Source organism: Strix uralensis, chromosome 7 (genome assembly GCF_047716275.1).
Source record: "Strix uralensis isolate ZFMK-TIS-50842 chromosome 7, bStrUra1, whole genome shotgun sequence".
In the NCBI taxonomy this organism is placed as follows: domain Eukaryota; kingdom Metazoa; phylum Chordata; class Aves; order Strigiformes; family Strigidae; genus Strix; species Strix uralensis.
This window is the reverse complement of record NC_133978.1, coordinates 26,730,279-26,745,399: the sequence shown is the minus strand read 5'-3', so window position 1 is coordinate 26,745,399 and position 15,121 is coordinate 26,730,279. Positions and strand designations below refer to the sequence as shown.

The 15,121-nt window shown below is 64.8% G+C and overlaps 3 protein-coding genes across 3 annotated transcripts in view; all 3 read right to left on the bottom strand.

The window, feature by feature from the left end:
* Positions 1-1,667: 1,667 nt before the first annotated feature.
* On the bottom strand, positions 1,668-6,167 carry PYROXD2 (pyridine nucleotide-disulphide oxidoreductase domain 2). The gene is given in 17 exon segments (XM_074874029.1): positions 1,668-1,863; positions 2,084-2,204; positions 2,314-2,420; positions 2,547-2,701; positions 2,810-2,966; positions 3,077-3,149; positions 3,251-3,385; positions 3,477-3,618; positions 4,028-4,125; positions 4,237-4,298; positions 4,527-4,653; positions 4,656-4,682; positions 4,799-4,945; positions 5,056-5,129; positions 5,209-5,302; positions 5,540-5,559; positions 5,985-6,167. Coding segments are annotated over 17 exon segments (1,767 nt in total). The 5' UTR covers positions 6,142-6,167; the 3' UTR covers positions 1,668-1,792.
* A 1,205-nt stretch (positions 6,168-7,372) lies between these two features.
* Positions 7,373-12,289, bottom strand: HPS1 (HPS1 biogenesis of lysosomal organelles complex 3 subunit 1). The gene is made up of 18 exons (XM_074875054.1): positions 12,087-12,289; positions 11,850-11,987; positions 11,635-11,777; positions 11,300-11,408; positions 10,946-11,106; positions 10,761-10,863; positions 10,562-10,666; positions 10,401-10,470; positions 10,220-10,287; positions 9,460-9,627; positions 9,209-9,385; positions 9,069-9,136; positions 8,812-8,934; positions 8,645-8,709; positions 8,303-8,448; positions 8,092-8,205; positions 7,876-7,958; positions 7,373-7,593 (listed from the first exon to the last, which is right to left on the bottom strand). Exons 1-18 carry the CDS (start codon positions 12,183-12,185, stop codon positions 7,431-7,433), a joined length of 2,103 nt encoding a protein of 700 aa, XP_074731155.1. The 5' UTR covers positions 12,186-12,289; the 3' UTR covers positions 7,373-7,430.
* A 251-nt stretch (positions 12,290-12,540) lies between these two features.
* Positions 12,541-15,121, bottom strand: part of HPSE2 (heparanase 2 (inactive)) — a 127,739-nt gene continuing 125,158 nt past the window's right edge. The window contains exons 12-14 of the mRNA XM_074875685.1: positions 14,680-14,825; positions 13,535-13,681; positions 12,541-13,453 (exon numbers count right to left, since the gene is read on the bottom strand). Coding sequence (XP_074731786.1) covers positions 13,288-13,453; positions 13,535-13,681; positions 14,680-14,825 — 459 coding nt within the window. The 3' untranslated portion in view covers positions 12,541-13,287. The remainder of the gene's footprint in view (positions 13,454-13,534; positions 13,682-14,679; positions 14,826-15,121) is intronic.

Below are 15,121 nucleotides of genomic sequence, written 5' to 3'. Positions count from 1 at the left end.
TTCCTGCCGGGAGGAGCCAGGATCAACACGGCCGGGAATAGCCCGTGAGCTCATCGCCACGTCCTGCGGGAGCCTCCGGCACCCCTGGGCGTGCAGGGGTGCACGGCCCCAGGCCCCCCCCTTGCAGGGCACCCTCATCCCAGCCCTATGCCCCAGCAGGGCTCAGGGCACATGCTGGAGCCTCTCCTGGGGTGGGGGTCCCTCGCCAGCCCCAATATTGGGGCCATGGAAAGCCCTGGGGAGGGGCAGGGCTGGGCCCAGCAGTGAAGCTCATGACTCACTCATGTCTTGACGTTTTGGAGCTCAATTACTCAAGTGTGAGGCCAGGAGCCCCCCCAACCTCTCCCAGGGCAGATGCTGCCAGGGGTGCAGGGCAGGCGGGTGCTGGGTCCCTCTCCCAGCGCTGACCTCTGCTCCTGGGGCCAGAGAGAGGAGGGCAGCGAGGGGTCCGATGGGCTCTCCCACGCCTGGGACCTGCCAGCCTCAACCTGCAGTGGTGGGGGCACAGTGTCCTGCTGCTCAGTGTGACCGTGGCAGGCTGGAGATGTCCCCCCTTGTTGTCATCCCCCCTCCAGTCCAGCCGCTGGGGCTCACTGGGTGCCAGGGACCTGCAGCCCCGGGGCAGCCAGCAACTGCAACAGCTAAAAATACACTGCCGGCAGCAGGGCAGCCCCGTGCGCGGGAAGCTGTGGGCAGCGGGGCAGGCGTGCGGGGCTATTCTCAGAGGGCTGCGGGACTATTCCTGGCCAGTCAATATTGATTCAGCCAGCTCAGGTGCAACAGCTCAGCCTGGCAGCACCGTATTTAGGGCCCGGCGGGAGGCGAGGCGGGCGGCTGAATCGGGAGCATTGTCTGGGGGAGGAAGAGGGCAGGGAGAGGATGTGAGCTCTGTAATCTGCAGCGAGCGCTGCCGGCAGCAGGTCGGGAGAGGGGCACACCCCGGGCCTGCCGCTGGCTGAGGGGTGGCCAGCGAGTGCCGCTGGGCTGCACGGAGCCTCTGCCCTGGGGATGGAGGGATGGGGCCAGAACACGTGCAGGCAGCTCCCGGCAGGAATGGGAGGGGGGGGGCACGGGGGGGCAGCTGCCAGTCCTGGCTCCTACAGACTCTGAGCTGCTGCACATGTGGCTGTTGTACCCACAGCCACCAAGGGCCAGAGGGACAGAGAACAGTTGGGAGCTCCAGGTAGCAAAGCAGGTCTCAAGCAGCTCCCTAGTTCCCTGCTTATTCAAGGCACCTTGGGGTGGTCGAGGCCAGCCTGAAGTTGGGTGGCTCCAGCTAAACAGCCCTGTATGCACCTGAGCGTGCATCAGTGAGCGGAGGAGAGGCTGAGGGGCTGGTTGTCCCCATTCACCACTCTGGGACATGCCTGTCCCCTCTGGCAGCTCTCCCAGGGCAGCATTGCCAGCCCCAGTGCAAGATGGCACAGTGCATCCCCCCACATTGGATGCTGCACGAAGAGCAGAAAAACCACAGTGAGAGTGCTCCAGACAGAGCCCAGGCCAGGGTTTATTTCCACAGGCGCAGGCAGGGGCTGAGCGAGGCTCGCCATGGCCGCCTGGTGCAAGGCTGGGCTGGGGCTGCGGCGGCCTGGGAGCAGCCACACGTTCAAGGTGATGGTAGCAGCTGGGAGCACAAGGGACCCTGACGGCCAGCGCCCCCCAGCTCTCAGGGAATGATGCTGCCCTGCGGTGCCTGGGAAGCAAGTTGGGGACAGGCAGGGCTTTGCATGGAGACAACACAGCTTGCTGCAGCCACAACCCTGCATAGGTGAAATCAGTGTCACCACTGCCATCACAGGCACCTGAAGTCCTTGAGGGCCACATGGGCAGCATTGCGTCCTGCTGCTCCCATCACTCCTCCTCCTGGAAGAGAGCAGAAATAGGGAGTGGTGGGCAGCTCCAGACTCATGAGATGGGGCTCAGGGCTGCACCAGCAGAGCTGCCCCACCTCCCTGCCCATGCAACAGCAGAGAGGGGAGTGGACACCCCCTCCTCGCCCCATGCTGGCCTTGCGCCTTGTCCACATCCCCCTGCCCTCCTTCTTCAGCCCCCAAGGAGGGTCTCAGCTCCCAGCCCTGCTCACCAGGGTGGGCTCCACTTCCACACAGGTACAAGCCAGGAATTGGGGACCGATAGCCTGAGTAGGATGGTGCTGGCCGGGCAAAGTACAGCTGGTCCAAAGACATCCCTCCATGGAAGATGTTCTGCAAGCAGAGCTCTGTGTGAGCTGGCTGTGCCTGGCCCAGGGCTGTGTGCCCACCAGTGCTGGCACCACCAGAGTGATGCTCAGAGCTGAGCCCACATAGTGCCCACCCCTCCAGGCAGCCCAAAGATCCTCTCCAGGTCTGGTGGTGTCAGGATGTCCCTGCCGATGACAGATGCCTTGAACCCTGGGGCATAGGCTTCGATGCAGTCAAACACTAGACAGGGATGGAGGAACTAGTAGGCAGCTTTGGGGAACATGGTGGCTGGCCCCTGAGCAGCTCTGCTCACGGGCAGGGACCAGTCCTCCCAGTGTTAGCTGGCTCCACATATGCATTACGTACCCATGTCTGCGTATGCATTTCTGGCCTGCTCGTCCCAGGGCTGCCCACCCGCCAGCACGGAGGGGGTGTACTGGGTGAAGAGGGACACGACATGGCAGCCCCCTGGGGCCAGCTCTGGGTCCAGCGCTGAGGGGATGCAGAGCTCGATCATGGGCCTGGGGGAGCAGGACACCAGCCGGACAGGCAGAGGGGGAACCAGCCACGCACCATGGCCATCTTGCCCCTTACCCAGGGCACCGATGTATGCTGATGCAGGCTCCTACCTGCTGGAGGGGTGCCCGTGGGTGGCCTCAGTGAAGGCCTGGTGCAGGAGGTGGGTGCCCTCGCAGTTGAGATGGATGGAGCACTGGTGGTGGGGCAAGGGCTGGCCGTCACGGGCATTGGGGGCAGCCAGAAAGCTGGGCAGGCGATCCACCGCGACTGGGCACAGGAGGGGTGGATGGGGGAAGTAGGGTGCAGCCTCTTGCTGAGCCTGGCACCAGTGTCCCTCTGCTAGGGATGGTGGTGGAGGTGGCCCTGTCACTACCTACCATTGATCTTGGTGACAGGGGAGCGTGTATCAACCTGCTGGATCCTCTGGACAAAATCCTTTGGCAGCTGCTCCTGGGGTGGGAGATGCCAGTGTAGAGGCTGGCTGTGAGGGGACAGTGAGGCTGGGGGGAGACAGCCACGCCAAGCCCCCACCAGCCCTGTGTGCCCCATACCTGGGAGATGAGCTCCAGGAAGGTGATTTGGGGGGAGGCGTTGGACAGCACCATTTTGCTCCTCACCTCTGTCCCGTCCTGCAGCACGATGCCCTGCGCCCGCCCATCCTTGCCCAGCAGGATGTGGCACACTGCCTGGGCGGGCGGAGGGGATGGGACTTCACCAATAGCATCCCAGCTGACTGCAGGCTGGCCAGGCAACTCCCCGTGCCCTGACACCCCGTACCTTCTCAGCAAAGATGTGGGCTCCTTGAGCAACTGCTGCACAGGCAATGGCTTGGGACAGAGCCCCCATCCCACCGGCCACGTAGCCCCAGGCCCCCCGCCGTCCCTCCAGCTCACCCATCACGTGGTGCAACAGCACGTACCTGCGGTGGCAGGACCTCACATTAGCTGCCAGCTGAGGGGATGGGTCTGTCCCCTGCATGGGCATAGTGAGGATGGTGCCACGACCCCCAAAGATGGGACTGCACCAGCTTGTGGGAGTTGGCTCAATTACAAGGAGCACCCACTGGCCAAGACTTGACCTGACCTGGGGACAGAGGTGTCCAGACAGCAAAGGGACAGGTGGGGACCACTCAGGAGAGTGGCAGGGATGGGGGGCAGTCCCTTGTCCAGCCTCAACCCCTGGGCCACCCTGGCAAGGCTGAGCGGGTAGCGGGAGGAAGAGGCAGTTGGGCAGGGCATGGGGTACTGGGATGCGGCAGAGCCAGCACAAAGGATGGTGTGGAGGAAAGGTGCAGCCATGAGCCCTGGGGGGCGGGCAGCAACCCTCACCCGCTGCCAGGGGTGTGGGGGCTGGCCATGGCTCCAATCACCGCATCAGTAGCCAGAGTTGCCTTCAGGGGCTCCGACTCAAACCACTGATCCAGGATCTGGCCCAGGACAAAAAGAGAGCACCAGACTCAGGGTGGGGGGCTCCCACAGCACCCTCATGCAGGCAGCAAGGCAGCTGGTAGCTCCACACTGCTACTGCTGGCACTCACCTTGGAGATGGGGGCTGTGAGCACCTCGTAATAGCAGGGCAGCTGCCGCCCCAGCGCCAGCCCTGGGGGTGGAGAGGCGGTGTGACACCTGCATGGCTGTGCCGGGCCAGCTGTTTGTGCCTGGCTGGGTTTGGGGGTCAGGCAGCGGGACCAAGGTGGGCAAGCCTGCCAGAGCCTGCCAGCTCAGCTGGGGGTCCTGAGGAGCCTGTGCCCTGGGAGGGGGCGGCTCTGATCACCCACTGCAGGCAAACACCCACTGCCATTGGTGTCCCCCACCATCCCAGATGTACCTGCCCGCAGCAAGGGCCGCAGGTCTTGCAGGGCCCTGAGCCGCTGGAGCAGGGAGCCCTGCCCCAGGGCAGCTGTATCCACTGGGGGGGCATCCAGCAGCGGGTCGAGGGCTGACACCAAGCCCCCCCCATGAATGCCTCGTACTCAGGGTAAGCCTGAAAGGGGACAGAGTGGGGACAACAGGGACTGTGCTGTGGTGGGTGCAATGGATATCTCAACCAGCAGCAGCCCCTGGGGGCTTTGCCATGCCAGGTGCATGCCCCCACCGTACCTGGGCATCCTTCTGGGAGAACTGAGCAATCTGCTGCTGGGTCTGGGCCATGTTGTGCCCCAGCAGGAGGGACCGGGGGGGGCTCCTGTCTTCCAGCAGTGGGGTGAAGGAGTAGGGGTCCCGTGGGAGCACCCTCAAGCCATGCCGCTGCAAGACAGGGACAGCAGGACCAACTCTGTGGGGACAGCCCGGCAGCAGGCACACCCTACTAGCTGCCAAGAGGTGCCAGCAGCCTGGCAAGGGATCGGTGCCGGTACCTGCAGCTCCAGCTCAGTGTAGATCTGTGGCCGCAGTAGGCTGAGCAGGTACGATGCCCGGGAGAACTTGAAGCCTGGAAGATGTGGGGCGGTGGGGGGTGCCCATGCCCAGGGCTGGCTGGGGGCAGGGGGAGAGTTGGTGTGCAGGGGTACCTGGCACGATCTCCTCTGTGACAGCCGCGCCACCCAGCACGTGGCGTTTCTCCAGCACAGCTGTGCGCACCCCTGCCCGCTGCAGATAGGCAGCCTGCGGGGAGCACGGCATCACACTGCCCATCCCTCCAGGTGGGCATGGATGTCACCCTGAGCACCCTCTTGCACATGGTGCCCCCCTCATCAGGGAGCACCCCCCTCCTCACAGCCCTGTGGGAGCCCCCAGCCCCACAGGCACTGCCACCAACACCCTCCCTTGGCCACAGTGCAGACCATTCCCCACTGTCCCCCGCAGATGCAGGAGACACAGCACCCCCCTCTTGGTACTCACTGCCACCAGCCCGTTGTGCCCTGCAAGGAGAGAGCCAAGCCCAGCGTCAGGGTGGTCCCACGGCACAGGGCACCCTGCCATGCTGGGGCATGGGGCTGCCACAACCACCCAAATAATGGGGTTCTGGACATTGGGATACAGGTGACAGGGAGCATCCTCCACTGTCCCTACAGCCCTGGCCCTAACGGTGCAGGAGAGGGGGACAGAGGTGCTCAAGGCAGATACCCCAGCTGTGCCCTGCATGCTGGGGGGCTGCAATGTGTGTCCGGTCATGCCAGATCCCTGCATGCTTCCCGGCACAAGGAGCACGCTGGCGGTCTGCAACATGCCCAGCACCACTGTGGTCCCCACCTGGGCACTACCCCTCCCACCCGCCCTGGGGGGGAGCAGCTGGGGGTCCCCGTCAGCTCCCCGCAGCCCGGCACTGGCTCCCTCGCCGCATTACCTGCCCCGATCACCACCGCGTCGTATTCCCGCTGCAGCCGGTCTGCAGCCCCAGCATGGGCTAGCCGCCCTCCTGGCAGCCCTGGGGACAGTCTCCAGCCCTGCAACCAGCAGGAAGGGTAGCCAGTGCCCAGCCTTGCCCGGAGCCTGGTTGCCATCGCCCCACAGTGCCCAGCCACAGCTGCCCTGCGCCCAGCAGCCTGGACTTTGCTTTCATGGCGGAACTTTTCCCAGGGCTTCCGCCCACAGGAAGGGGACGGGGGCCAGGGCAGGGAACGCTTTGGCACAGGGCCAGATGCTGCATCCCAGGGCTTGCGGGGAGGCTGGGCAGGACAGGGGCACACGTCGAGCGCTGCCCCACTGGCACTGCCCACGGCAAGGTGTTGACCCTGGCAGAGAAAGCTCTGGAGACCAGCCCCAGTGCTGAGAAAGCAACAGGGTTGGATCCTGCCTGGTGCTCAGCAGGATGTCAGGTGCTCCCCAGCCTGTACCCCAGGAAGGTGCTGGGCAGGCAGGGGCCTGAGAGCCCCCCCAGACCCTGTTCTGCTCCAGGGAGGACCCAAAGCACATGGCCAGGGTGTTGGGCCAACAAGCACTGCAGGACAGCAGGAGCTTGGCTCCCCCTGAGCAGGAAAGCCCCAAGAACAACCCTGAGGGCAGTGGGAAAAGGGGCAGCTTAGGGGTGAGCTTGGCCCCGAACCCAGAGCTGTTGCTTGCCAGGGCAAATTCCTGCCCAGCAGGAGGGGGCAAAGGCCCTGCCATGGTCCAGTGCTCCCTGAACTGTTGTCCCCAGCTCCAGCACGTGGCACAGTGACAAGGGGCAACAGCTGCCGGAGTCCTCTGGGGCTGGCCCCATCCCCAGCTGTGGCCGGGGGGTCTGCACATGCCCCGACGTGCCTGGGAAACACAAGCTGCCTTGGCTTTACCCACTGTTCACAGCTGAGCTTGGCCCCGCAGCTGACTGCTGCCTGGGAACTTGGGTATGGGGAAGGGGGTGCAGGATGGGCTGCACCTCCCCAGTCTGCCAAGCCCCCGAGGGCCCCACACCCCACACTTGGGGAGGAGAGGGAAGGGGGATGCACCCTGGGCCATTCCTCCACACAGGCTTGGCTACTCCCTTTTGTTCTCCAGCCAAAGCCTGGCGGCGATGCCAAGCCAACACTATAAATCCTGCTTTGGAAACGCACTTTTCAGCAAGATGGTGATTTGCCAACAACCTCTCAGCCCCACTCTCCGCCTGTCCCTGGAGGCTGCTGGGTGCCAACAAAGCCTGCGGGGAGTGGGGAAGCAGGCAGCGCCAGCCCCGGCCGGGCTGGAGGGTGGGAAGGTTGCCCGTGGCTGCCTGCAGGCACAGCCAACGGCACACAGACACCGAGAAAGCAGCCCAGGCGCCGGGAACACCCACACACCCACTTTAATCCCGGCCCCGAGGTGGCTTGGAGGCAGCTCAGAGCAGGGGGATGCGGGAGGGTTCCCAGAGGCGCCGGGCCAAGTCGCAGGCCTGCTGGACCATAAGCTCAGAGGGAATGATGCCCAGGTGCACGGTCAGCAGCTCGTAGCACTTCACCACCTCTGCCTGGTGGTTCTTGCTGTAGTAACGCAGCAGCTTCCTGGGGAACAGAAGACAGGGGGCTCGGCAGGCACAGCACAGACCGGCACCCCCTTTCTAACCACCTTGCCCCTAGAAAGTCCCTGTCAAGGACACAGAGCCTGTCCATTGGCAAGACCATGGCACCACACTGGGGAGAAGGGCTGGTGCAACCCCAGTGACACCACAGCACTGGTACCACCCTGCTGTGACATCCCAGCGAGGACAGCATCACTCACAGGGACCCCTGTGCCAGCACAGCCCCAGGCCCCAGTGACAAATCACAGGGCTGGGGACTGCTCACCTGTAGTAGTCTCCTGCCAGCATCCCAATGGGAGCAGAATCATCAGAGAGAACTGGCACCTCCATCACATCCAGCTTGTAGCCCTGGGGAGAGATGACAGCAGAGGGCATGAGCAGGGAAGGGACCGCCAAGGAGCCAGAGCTGGCTGTGCCTTACAGCTCTGCTCCCAAGAAGTGCTGGGGGAGAGGGGTTCAGCCCCTTCCTGGCCCCACATACCAGCTCGTTCTCAAACCAGAGAAAGTAGGAGCAGCAGTAGTCACCATCCTGCAGCATGAGCGTCGTGTAGCCCTTCTGTAGGTATCGCCGGGCCAACGTGATCAGGGACCAGACCTGAGGGACATCAGACACCTGAAGCCTGAGCAGAAAACCCTCCAACCATCACCCTCTCCTGTGGTCCCCATCACACCCCTAGCCCCATGAGCAGTACCTTCCTCTTGATGAAGGTGGCCAGGGGTCCCTTGCCCAGCTCTGAGCTGGATTTCTCTGTCATGCTGAGCGATGGTGCCATCATCTGCCCGGCCGTCCGATCCACATAGATGAAGTGCACCAGGCCAGGAAAGTCCTCCAGGTATGTGTGGTGGGTTAAGGGTGTCCAACAACTCTGGTGCCCTTCCAGGACAGCCCCTGAGCCTTGGGGAAACCTCCTTTGCCCACCACACTCCTCTCCCTGAGCCCGGTGCTGTGGGGACAGGGGCCCACTCCCACCTCTGCTACCCCCTTTGGGACCCCTCCTCACTGGGCTGGGTTCCCAGCCGCAGGGACGGGTATGACACCATGGTGATATTGCGCCTGCTCTTCACCAGCAGAAAGTCCCGCCAGTCCAGCAGCTTCTCCCTGCCAAGAAGAGGCATGGTGAGAGGCCAGGACCCCCTAAGCCCCAGCACAGCTGGGTGTGGGGCAGCCCCCCAGGGATGCCAGCCACCCCCATGCACTCACCTCAGCAGCTTCTGGGCACGGTCCCGCAGCCCCTGGGACAGGCTGTGGCCAGTGGAGGCCAGGAAGAGCTGGCGGTACACGGAGCAGAGCTGCCGCTTCACGTTGGCTACCGCCTGCAGCAGCCTGAGCCAGGAGACATGGATGGCACCAAGTTTGGCCCCTGGGTCCCCAGTACTGCAGGGGTAGCCGTGCTGCCCGCAGGCTGGGAAAGGTTCCCCGCCTGCCCTGGAGACTTTCCCTGACCACTCTGTACTCACTCCAGGGAGCTCCCAGGCTCGCTCCGGGAAAATATCTTGTTCTTGAAGTCCATCCAGGTGTTCTGCAACTAGAGAGAGACAAGGCTCAGTGTCAGGCTGTGGGGACAGCAGGACAGGGTCCTTCGCATCCCCACTCCCACCTGGATGTCCTGCCCGCTCAGCTTCTTCACAAACTTATCCATGCGCTGTCGCAGCTCGGCCAGGAATGGGTAGGAGCGTGGGGCTCCCACCTCCGGCCCCTCTTCCAGCTTCCTCTCCAGCAACAAGAAACCATCCAGCAGCTGGTACATGGTGACGGCCACCTGGGTCATGGGGCCCTGCCAGGGAGGGGAGAGGTGCATTAGCCAGGACCCAGCCCAGCATCGCTTCCCTCACCTTAGAGGCAGCTCACCTTGGTCAGGAGGACGAGGGAGATGCCCGGCCAGAGCGGGAGGCAGTGCATGGTGTGTGGCAGCAAGGGGCAGTAACCTTCCCGCAGATTGGCATCCAGGAAGATCCTTCTGGGGTTTGAAGCTTCAGGGACAAGAGGCTCCAAGGTCTGGAGCAAGTCCTCTGCCATCTGGGGAGAGAGGGGAGATGTTCAGCCCCCTGTGGGGGTGACAGCCTGCACCAACCCAGGACACTCCGGAAGGACACAGCAATGCCCTGAAAACTGCAACCGGGCATGACTGATCTGAGGGAGCTGCAGGGGCCATGTGGCAAAAGATAAGCAGTGAGGGAAGCACCCAGGGACCCTAAAAGAGCAGCAGGTAAAGGGGAAGCTGTTTGCAAAAACACGGGTTGCAAACACCTTATGCGGAGGCTAGCACTTGCTTTCAGAGAGTGTGAGGCTCTGCAGCATCTGTCAGGGAAGCAGCCCAGAAAGCCCAGAGGCAGCAGAGGGAGACACCAGACTGCTCTGAGGCAGCCCCGGCCCCTCTGTGCTGACAGCTCTGGACAGGGAGACCATAAGCAGTGCCTCTGAGAGGGCGATCAGAGCTGTGACAGTTACGCACAACATGGGGGATGCAGGGCACACCCGCAGCCCTAGAGCCTGGGGTAGCCACAGCTGCAGCACAGCAAGGGACAAGTGACAAGAACCAGGGACTGCAAAGAGCACCAGGACAGGCTGAGGTGTGGAGCCAGGAGGGACTGCAGGATCCCCTGCTCACCTGGACGTCTGCAGCGTCCGCCTCCTCGGTGCCCAGCATCTCAGCGCCCTCCGACCAGCTCTCACTGCCTGCAGGGAGCATGGCAGGTCGTTCTCTCTCCCCACCAGCCCCCCACGCAGCCCTGGAGCCTCTGGAGGGCTCGGGGGCACAGGGCAGGGCTGCTGCCCAGCCGGGCACTCACCCGTGCTGTGCCCACCCGGAGAGGGCTCAGGCGTGTAGTAAACCTCAGGCACGGAGAGATCGTCTGTGTCCTGCCAGCGAGACTGGCTGGGTCAGCAATGGGAGCGATGCAGGCAGCCCAGCCAGCGTCCCACCCTGCAGCTCCTGATCCTGGGGACTCACCTGATCATCTGAGTCCTTCTCTGCAGCTCCGTAGGAGCCAGGGCTGCTCACGGGGATGCTCTCGCTTCTCTTGGGTCCTTGCGGGAGCACCTTCCCTACCATAGGCTGCCGAGGGAAAAAAAATTAAGCCCTGGCCGTCAAGGCATCACCTCACTGGGGAACCCTGACCCGCTGCCCCCCACAGCCTGCTCTGGAGCACCTGGAGGCCGAGCTCCTCCTCGGCACTCTGGCTGGGGTACAGGTCCTGCACCAGGAGGATGAGGATGAGTAGGTCGGCAGGGCGGATGGAGCTGGCGTTGCGGCTGTGGGCCAGAGAAGGGAAGGGTCAGCCAGGAGGGCGAGTGGCTGCCCTGGGGAAGGTAGCGGTGCCGGGGCTGGGCGCACCTGGAGTAGAAGGCCAGCAGCTTGGTGTGCACCAGGAGGAAGGCATGGCCCACCTCGTCCCCACCGCGCTCAGGGCTGGTGTTGATGTACTGCACCACCTGCCGCTCCAGGAACTCGATGCACTGCTCACACAGCTGAGGGTGGATCAGCCGCTCCACGGCCTGGGGTGCAGGTGGGGGGGAAGGCTGCTGAGCCCCTCCAGACCCAGCCACACAGCCCCACGGGCAGGTCTAAGCTTCCACTGCTCCAGGGTGCTGCCCCAAAGTCCCCGACCCAGAGCCTTTCCCCAGGACTCCACGCAGCCTCACACCCCTGGGACGCCCCAAAGGTGAGGGACACCCCGGAGCATGGTACCTCCACCACAAAGCTCTGGTCCTCCTCCCGTAGACGGCTGTAGGTCTCCAGCAGACCCCGCAGCAGGCTCCAGACACGCTCCCTCTGCTCCGAATCAGCCGGCCGCAACCTGCAATGGCCACAGTGTGAGCTGAGAGCCGGCTGACACCTCCCTGGCTGGGACTGGCACCCCAAAACCCAGCTGCAGGCCAGCAGGCAGGGGGTCCCGCCGCAAAGGGGAGTCCCAGCTTGCAAACACCCACTCCAACCCCCCCGGGGCTGCATGAAGGCCCCGCTTGGCAGCTGCCCTGGCACCCTGGCAGGTCAGCCCGTGCCGGTGGGCCATGCCCGCTCACTCCTTGCGGACGAGGTGGGAGTCAAGCGTGACGAGGCCGCAGTGAGCCTCCACCAAGCGCCGCAGCACGAACAGCGTCCGGCGCAGGTCGTCCTCACTCTCTGTCCCGTCGCCGTTCACTGCGATGTACAGGCAATCTCCGAACTGCAACCGGTAGCGGGGTCAGGTGGGGGCCAGCCGGGGCGCCCCGGTCCCTGGTGCCGGTGCCGGCCCTACCATGTGCAGCACGTGGAGATGCCGCCCGTGCTCAGTCGCGAAGCAGGTGTAGGTGTCGGCGAGCTTCTCCAGCAGTGCCGCGCAGGAGATGATGAGGGGGGCGAAGAGGGTGTTGAGGCTGTCCTCCAGCGCCGGGCCCTGGGGCACATGCTCCCGGGTCAGAGCCCACGCGCGACCGCGCACCTGGCCCCCCCCGTCCCGTCCCGTCCCGTCCCGTCCCGTCCCGTCCCAGCCCACCTGCCCGGCGTGGGGTGGCCGCAGCCGGCGGAGGAAGGCGGCATCGGCCCAGTAGAAGAGGAGCTCGGCCGCGGTGCTGGCGATCAGGACGCAGCGCATGGCTCGGCCCGGCCCGACCCACGTCACCGGCGGTGGCGGGGGGCTGTGGGGGGGCACCGGGACCGCGCGGCTCCGCCCGCCCCCCGCCGCTTCCTGCTCTGCCGCGCGTGACCGCCGCGCCCACGCGCGCAGCGCCCCCTGCGGCCCGGCGCGGCTCTGCAGGGCGGTGGCGCCCGCCCCGGGAATGCCCCGCCCCGGGAATGCCCCGCCCCGGGAATGCCCCGCCCCGGGAATGCCCCGCCCCGGGAGTGCCCCGCCCCCTCCCCGGGCTGCCCCGCTCCCGCCCCGCGGCGGACAGAAGACGCCGGCGCGGTTGAACAGCCCAACTTTATTACACCTCCGGTAGCGCCTCGGCACGTCTCGGCTGCTCCTGCCCGCGATACCGCCCCTCTCCCGGGCAGGACACACCCACGGCCCGGCGGCCGCCGCCGCTCCCCGCCCGTGGGGGGCCGGGGCTGCCCGCTGGCCCCGCCTCCCGCCGGTCCCCTCCGGGCCGTTATAATTTAACTATCGACATTTCCAGCCGCGGACCCTCGAGCTCCGCCCGCTCGCCCGTCCGGGGCGGACCCCGGCGCCCCTTCTCCCGGCCCGCAGCATCCCGGCGCCGGTCCCGGCCGGGCTGGCGGCAGCAGAGGGAGCTGCTTCCATGCGCTTGCTGCACCGGAACCCGGGAAGGTGCGGAGGAAAGGGGGACCCGGCTGCCAGAACGGTCCCCGTGCGGGGCAGCGGGACTGGGGAGGCCGGGGAGGGTGCCCCTCCCGGGCTACACCAGGGCTCAGCACCCCAGCCCCCCCCAGCAGCCGGTGGGCACCGGAGCCCGGGTGCTTCTCGCAGCTCGTGGGATGGATGGCGGCAGGCCCTGCAAATTCACCGTCACACCGCTCCGGCGGGATGGTGGCCAGGGCCAAACGGAGCTCTGCGGTCACAAGGCGGGAGAGGGTGCCAGGCCAGAGGGCATCCAGGGTGCAAGGATGGGGGCACGACGTGGTGCCCACCCGACGTGGCCCCGCTGCAAGGCTGTGGGGGCTGCCAAGGAGGCAGCGTGTCCTGGGGAGTGCACGGGGGCAGAGGCGGTGCTGGCGGGTCCATTCTGGGCCACGGGCTATCGGTACCGGCAGGCCAGCGCGTTCACGTTCTTCACCACGTAGAAGCTCATGGTCAGCGGAGGGATGACCAGGGTGCGGCCAGCCCGCAGCGGACGAGGCTTCAGCTCGGGGAGGGTCCCATCGTCCACCATGGCCAGTGGCTGCCCGTTGAGCTGGACCGACCTGTGGGACCAGGACAGGGTCAGGGTGGTGGCATCAAGGATCGGCGGTGGTGGCAGCCCCAGCCATCACCATCGCACTTACTTGGAGTGGAGCCCGTCCTTGCCATAGGGCTGCAGCAGGTACTGGTGGACAATCTTATCCCGCAGTGTCCCCGCCAGCTTGATTTTCTTCCGGGAGCGATGCAGGTTGATGATGTAAAGGGTGATGGACCCCCGGACGTAGTTGTGGCTGCAAAGGGGAGAGTGGGAGCTGAGGGGTGCATTGGCACATGGCCTGGGACCATCGCCTCCAAGAAGTGGTTTGGGGGTCTCTGCAAGAACCAGCCTTGTGCAGCGATCCAGAGGGGACATTGCTGTCCCAACTGCCCCTCCACAGGGAGGTGTCACCTCCCCATCGCAAAGCCTGGCTCTGTGATGATACCTTTCTGACCTCCTCCTCCCCTCTTCAGCCAGGGGTGGCATGGCTCGAGGGGGTGCTGTGCCAGTGTCTGGAGCTGGGGGGGGTGGTGGTCCTGGGGCAGCCCCCCCAGGGTGTCGCAAGGAGGAGGCTAAGAATGGAGGGGAGCTCTGTGCACAAGTGGCATCTGCCCCTGCTGCCCCGGGCACCTAACTGACAGGTCCAGACACTGATCCTCTGTCCCTGCCTAATCAGGCAGCCCCAAACAAAGGCTATAAAGCACTTTGCACCTGTCAGTTACTGGACAAGGTTTCCTACCGAGCTGGAGGCATGTTGAAAGCATCTGGACTGTGTAAAGAAACAGACTCTCCTCCTCCACAATAGCAACTTGTGTCTGCAGAGGAGGTGGCCGCCTCCCTGGCTCGCTGGGGCGCTTTCAAAGACCTTATCAGCGAAACAATAACCAGGCCAGGCTCCCCGGCAGCATGGCCTGGCAGGTAACCCGACCGATCGGGGGCCCCTCGTGTGAAATCCACTCCCTTGATCTCTGCTGCTGGGGCTGCCCAGCGGCCACTGCACCGGCCCTGGCCGGCCCCGTTCCCAGGCACGGGCTTGCCACAACTTTCATCAGAGGCATCGCCATTCCGGTGCGCTCCCTCCACCACCACAGCAGTCAGAGCAGTGCCCGAGGGAGTCCCCTGGGAAGTCAACCTGCCTTGCCGGAGCCAAACCCTGGGATCCTGCCCCAGCACGCCTTTGGTGGTAACCATCTCCTGGGGGTCCCACTTATCCCCCCACCTGCAGCTCCCAGCCTCCCTCACTCCGCTTACTTGTGGTAGCTGGTGCAGTGAGCGTAAATGCGGAGCTTGTCGCGAATGACCCTGCCGGGCCGGGGTTTCCTCTGAAGACCAGCCACGTGGATTGCCAGGACCTTGGGACCGATGAGCCGCTTGTAGAGCAGGGACAGCCAGTAGTCCTGGGGGACAGAAGGGACAGTCAGCAGCACAACGGTCCTCCCGACTCACAGCGGGAGCGGGCAGGAGGGGCTGGCTTCCCTTCTTACAGCCTAGCAAAATTTTGGCTGGTGGGGTGAAAATGTTGCGTGCCAGATATCTGCCTTGGGGTGAGCTTTTTTGTGCAGCCCAAGCCAAAATGACATCGCTGTTTCCAGGAAAGAGATTAAGGGAGGAATACATTGCTCTGCCCACGCTGAGAGACATCAATACCCTCTAAAGGGGCTCAGCCTTTGGCTGGGCTGCAGAGTGTGGGGAG